Genomic DNA, 4,700 nt, shown 5'->3' with positions numbered 1-4,700 from the left:
TACTCGAGAGATACCTCCTTCCCCCCCACCCCCCCAACCGCGCCTTGACCAGTCCTAGCCTGAGAACCCCACTCAAGAGATGCCCCCCCTTTCCCCCCCAACCGCTCCTTGACCAGTCCTAGCCTGAGAAAATTACCCAAGAGATGCCACCCTCCCCCCCCCCCCCCCAAGATTGGAGGCGTTGGCTTTTTTTCAAGACTTTCCCATCCTCTGTTGTCAATTCGAAGAGTCCCCTGGCCAAAGTCTTTGCTGATAGAATAGGGGCCTTGCCATGGGTCGTGTTGTTTTTTTTTCTTGTTTTTTTTTCTCTCTCTTTTTTTTTCTAGGAGATCAGACATTGTTAATCACACATGTGCGTGCGTTTTTTTTTCGTTTTTTTTTATATCGGAAGTTTTTTTGTTTTTTTTTCTTCTTTTTTTTATAATCATTTTAATTCTTATTAAGTTATTATTGTTTTCCTTCAGTCTCACTCTTTCTCTCAGCTTCACACTCAATGGACAGTAAACAGATCTTGGACAATTGTTTTTAATTTGTTTTAATTTAAATTTACCCTCTCTCTCTCTCCTCTCTCTCTCTCTCCTCTCTCTCTCTCTCTTTCTCACACTTGTCCACACAACATCTCTCTCTCTCTCTCTCTCACTCTCTCTCTCTCTCTCTCACTCCCTAGTCTGTCTTTCTCTGCATCCACTTTCTTTCTCTTCGACTTGTCTGTTTTTTTCTGAATTTTGTTCTTCGGATTTTTCTGTCTTCTTCTTTGTTCTTCTTTTTTGCTTCGTCTCTCTCTCTCTCTCTCTCTCTCTCTCTCTCCTCTCCCCCATACTCTGTCGGTCTCTCTCTCCCCCTCTCTCCCATAGTCTGCCAATCTCTCTCTCTCTCTCTCTCTCTCTCTCTCTCTCTCTCTCTTTCTCTCTCTCTTTCTCTCTCTCTCACTGTCTCCTCTCGTTCTATCTTCTCTCTCTCCACATATTTTTTTTTTAATACATTTTGTCCTATATTTTCTTCCGTCATCATTTCTCCTTTTGTTACCTAACGTTTCTTTATTTCAATTTCACAGATAGCAACATATATGCGAGTCACAAGTCAATTATTTTTCTTAAACTTAACTCTTTTTCAAAAATACATCCGATCTCTAAAGGGGTACCGTATCTATAAATACCTATGCACATTTTTGCAATCAAGATCAGCAAATTGACATAGTTTGCTTCAGCGGATGAAATAGAATTCCTTTTAACTAGGCCAAATAGGGCATCCCGCACATCAACATGAATTCTTTTTGAACAAGCGGTGAAGAAGGCTTCTTCAACAAGATTCCACACTTTGCTTATTTTTATACAATAATAAAAGAAATGTTCGATATAATCTGTCTCTTCTGTACAATGTGTACAACTAATACTCTCAGCAATGCCCATTTTATACAATATAATGTTCGTTGGATAAATGTTATGAGTTATTTTCCAGTGTAGCAGTCTCAATCTTACTTCTTTTGATGCGTTGCTTGCTATCTGCCAAATGTCCTTGTTTATTTCAATTCCCATCTTTCTTTTCCAGAAACTGACTGCAATAGTCTCAGTTTGATAAGCGTCTACCATTAATTTACGAAACTGCCTGGGTTTACATGTACTTATTTTTTGATAATCCATTACCTTCATAGCTTGTATTCCATTATCATTCATCTTCAAAAAAAGGGATGCTATTGCTGTGCGAATTGCCCCATATTCAAATAGTCTTGTTGGTTTATGCCCAACTCTTTCACAAATCCTGTGAAATGGTAAAAACATATTATTCTCGTATAAATCCTTCACATAGCATATATCAGATGTAACCCAATCACGTAGAAACATTGTCTTGCCACGATAAGCAATTAGAGAGTTATTCCATAGGCATAAATTCTCCAGCTGGGTCATTTTTTTTCACGCATGGGTCGTGTTGTTTACCTCCCTTTCGATCAGCTCGCCTAAGGTTGTACAAGAGGACATGTTCGCCTACAACAAACTTGCTGCTGTTTCGTTTTCTTTTCTGGAAAGACCTCTGTTGTTTTTCCTGTGCTGCTTTGATGTTTTCGCTAACACGTGTGCGTATACTTGACATCTGTTTTACACGTGCTCGTATTGATTCCTCAAATTCATGAGGTGCTGTTGTTTCTTCGGCTTCTGGTGTACCTTGGTAACACGGGGAAGTTGGTTCTTTGGCTTCTGTCTCTTCTTGGTAACATGGGGATGTTGGTTCTTTGGCTTCTGTCTCTTCTTGGTAACACGGGGAAGTTGGTTCTTTGGCTTCTGTCTCTTCTTGGTAACACGGGGAAGTTGGTTCTTTGGCTTCTGTCTCTTCTTGGTAACATGGGGATGTTGGTTCTTTGGCTTCTGTCTCTTCCTGGCAACATGGGAATGTTGGTTCTTTGGCTTCTGTTTCTTCCTGGCAACATGGGAATGTTGGTTCTTTGGCTTCTGTTTCTTCCTGGCAACATGGGAATGTTGGTTCTTTGGCTTCTGTTTCTTCTTGGTAACATGGGGAAGTTGGTTCTTTGGCTTCTGTTTCTTCTTGGTAACATGGGGATGTTGGTTCTTTGGCTTCTGTTTCTTCCTGGTAACTTGGGGATGTTGGTTCTTTGTCTCTTCTTGGTAACATGGGGATGTTGGTTCTTTGGCTTCTATTTCCTCCTGGTAACATGGGGATGTTGGTTCTTTGGCTTCTGTCTCTTCCAGGTAACATGGGGATGTTGGTTCTTTGGCTTCTATTTCCTCCTGGTAACATGGGGATGTTGGTTCTTTGGCTTCTGTCTCCTCCTGGTAACAAGGGGATGTTGGTTCTTTGGCTTCTGTCTCTTCCTGGTAACATGGGGAAGTTGGTTCTTTGGCTTCTGTCTCTTCCTGGTAACATGGGGAAGTTGGTTCTTTGGCTTCTGTCTCTTCCTGGTAACATGGGGATGTTGGTTCTTTGGCTTCTGTCTCTTCCTGGTAACATGGGGATGTTGGTTCTTTGGCTTCTGTCCCTTCCTGGTAACATGGGGAAGTTGGTTCTTTGGCTTCTGTTTCTTCCTGGTAACATGGGGATGTTGGTTCTTTGGCTTCTGTCCCTTCCTGGTAACATGGGGAAGTTGGTTCTTTGGCTTCTGTTTCTTCCTGGTAACACGGGGATGTTGGTTCTTTGTCCAGCATGTAATCGATGGGCAGTTTAGCCGTGCGGCCGTACATGAGGAAAAAATGGTGTGTACCTCGTGGAGGCATGCTTACTGGTTCTGAGTGCGAAGAGAACTCCTAGAAGAGCTTTAGGCCAATCGGCGACCTCCGAGTTGTCTGGGGTGTCATCAAGAAGTAGCTTCAGTAGAAGATCTTGTAGCGTTCTATTGTTTCGCTCCACATGTCCGTTGGTTTGGGGATGGTATGCCGAAGACATTTTCTGTTTTACCCCGGTCAGCGTGTGGAGGCTAGTGGCGACTTCGTTCACAAATTCGCGACCTTGATCGTTTATCTGTATGTCGCAACATCCGTGTCTACAGATCAGACCATATCACTGTAGGCTGTCTTTACATCCTTCATGGGCAGCTTGCAGAAGCATTCTTCTTTCCTCTTCTGTCTCGATAACTCGAAGGTAGGTTTCTAAAAAAAAGAAATTATGTTCATCAGCACTAATACAAATATCAACAAACTTGTAGAATAGTTCCCGTAATCAGGGTCTGTAAAATAATGGTCTATGGCTATGACTGGTCAAGGTGGAGAAGCAAGGTGCCGGGCATCTATGAAAGGAATTTTCTCTGGCCAGACAAGGCAACATGGGGAGAAGGGGGGGGGGGTGTTGTCAGGACAGTCATGCTCGCCGGCCGGAACTTGTCAAGCATCAGGAGAGGGGAGGGGGGTGGGTGAATATCAATCTGTGGCGGGCAGGTCTATCTTCTATATATATATACGACTTGTGTCTGTGTGTGTGTGTGTGTGTGTGTGTGTGTGTGTGTGTGTGTGTGTGTGTGTGTGTGTGTGTGTGTGTGTGTGTGTGTGTGCGATGCACGGCCAAAGTTCTCGATGGATCTGCTTCAAATTTGGTGGGCATATTCAGGTACACCCGGGACAGGACACAACCTGGTCGATATTTCAACACGTGCTCTCAGCGCGCAGCGCTGAACCGATTTTGGTTCCACCTCAGCTACCCGGGCCCCCATACCGACACACCAAAGCCAAAGTTCTCGGTGGATCTTTTTCAAATTTGGACACCGTATTCAGCTACACCCCGGACACAATATCATCGATGAGATATTTCAACACGTGCTTTCAGCGCGCAGCGCTGAACCGATTTTGGTTTTTCTGTTCATTTCACCATTCCCAGTAACTCTTCCTTATCTTCTCCATGTTTTCAGCGTTTACCTCCCTTCCTTCGTATGGTGCACTATAGTATGAGGGGGCATCTTCGGATATTCCCGGCGTTCTGTTACTATTTTTAGAAGATCACCGCAGTGTCCAGAACGTAAATTGGACCCGTAAATTATCCTCACTGTAAAAGTGCAACGGTCGAATCAATTTATAGCCACGCGAAAAATACACTGTCATCTATCTCTCTATATATACGGCTTCTCTGTGTTTGTGTGTGTGTGTGTGCGTGTGTGTGTGTGTGTGTGTGTGTGTGTGTGTGTGTGTGTATGTGTGTGTGTCTCTCTATGTGGGCAACACCTGTGGATTGTTCAGTTCTGTTTGTGATGTGGTCTGGCGGCT

At 43.6% G+C, this 4,700-nt stretch overlaps 1 protein-coding gene across 1 annotated transcript; it reads right to left on the bottom strand.

Moving 5' to 3' along the window:
• Positions 1-2,093: 2,093 nt before the first annotated feature.
• On the bottom strand, positions 2,094-3,224 carry LOC138957815 (proteoglycan 4-like). Its single transcript, XM_070328869.1, has one exon. It carries the CDS (start codon positions 3,222-3,224, stop codon positions 2,094-2,096), a length of 1,131 nt encoding a protein of 376 aa, XP_070184970.1.
• Positions 3,225-4,700: the final 1,476 nt, after the last annotated feature.

Source organism: Littorina saxatilis, unplaced genomic scaffold (assembly GCF_037325665.1).
Source record: "Littorina saxatilis isolate snail1 unplaced genomic scaffold, US_GU_Lsax_2.0 scaffold_2249, whole genome shotgun sequence".
In the NCBI taxonomy this organism is placed as follows: domain Eukaryota; kingdom Metazoa; phylum Mollusca; class Gastropoda; order Littorinimorpha; family Littorinidae; genus Littorina; species Littorina saxatilis.
The sequence above is the reverse complement of the archived record's forward strand: the minus strand, read 5'-3'. Positions and strand labels throughout refer to the sequence as shown.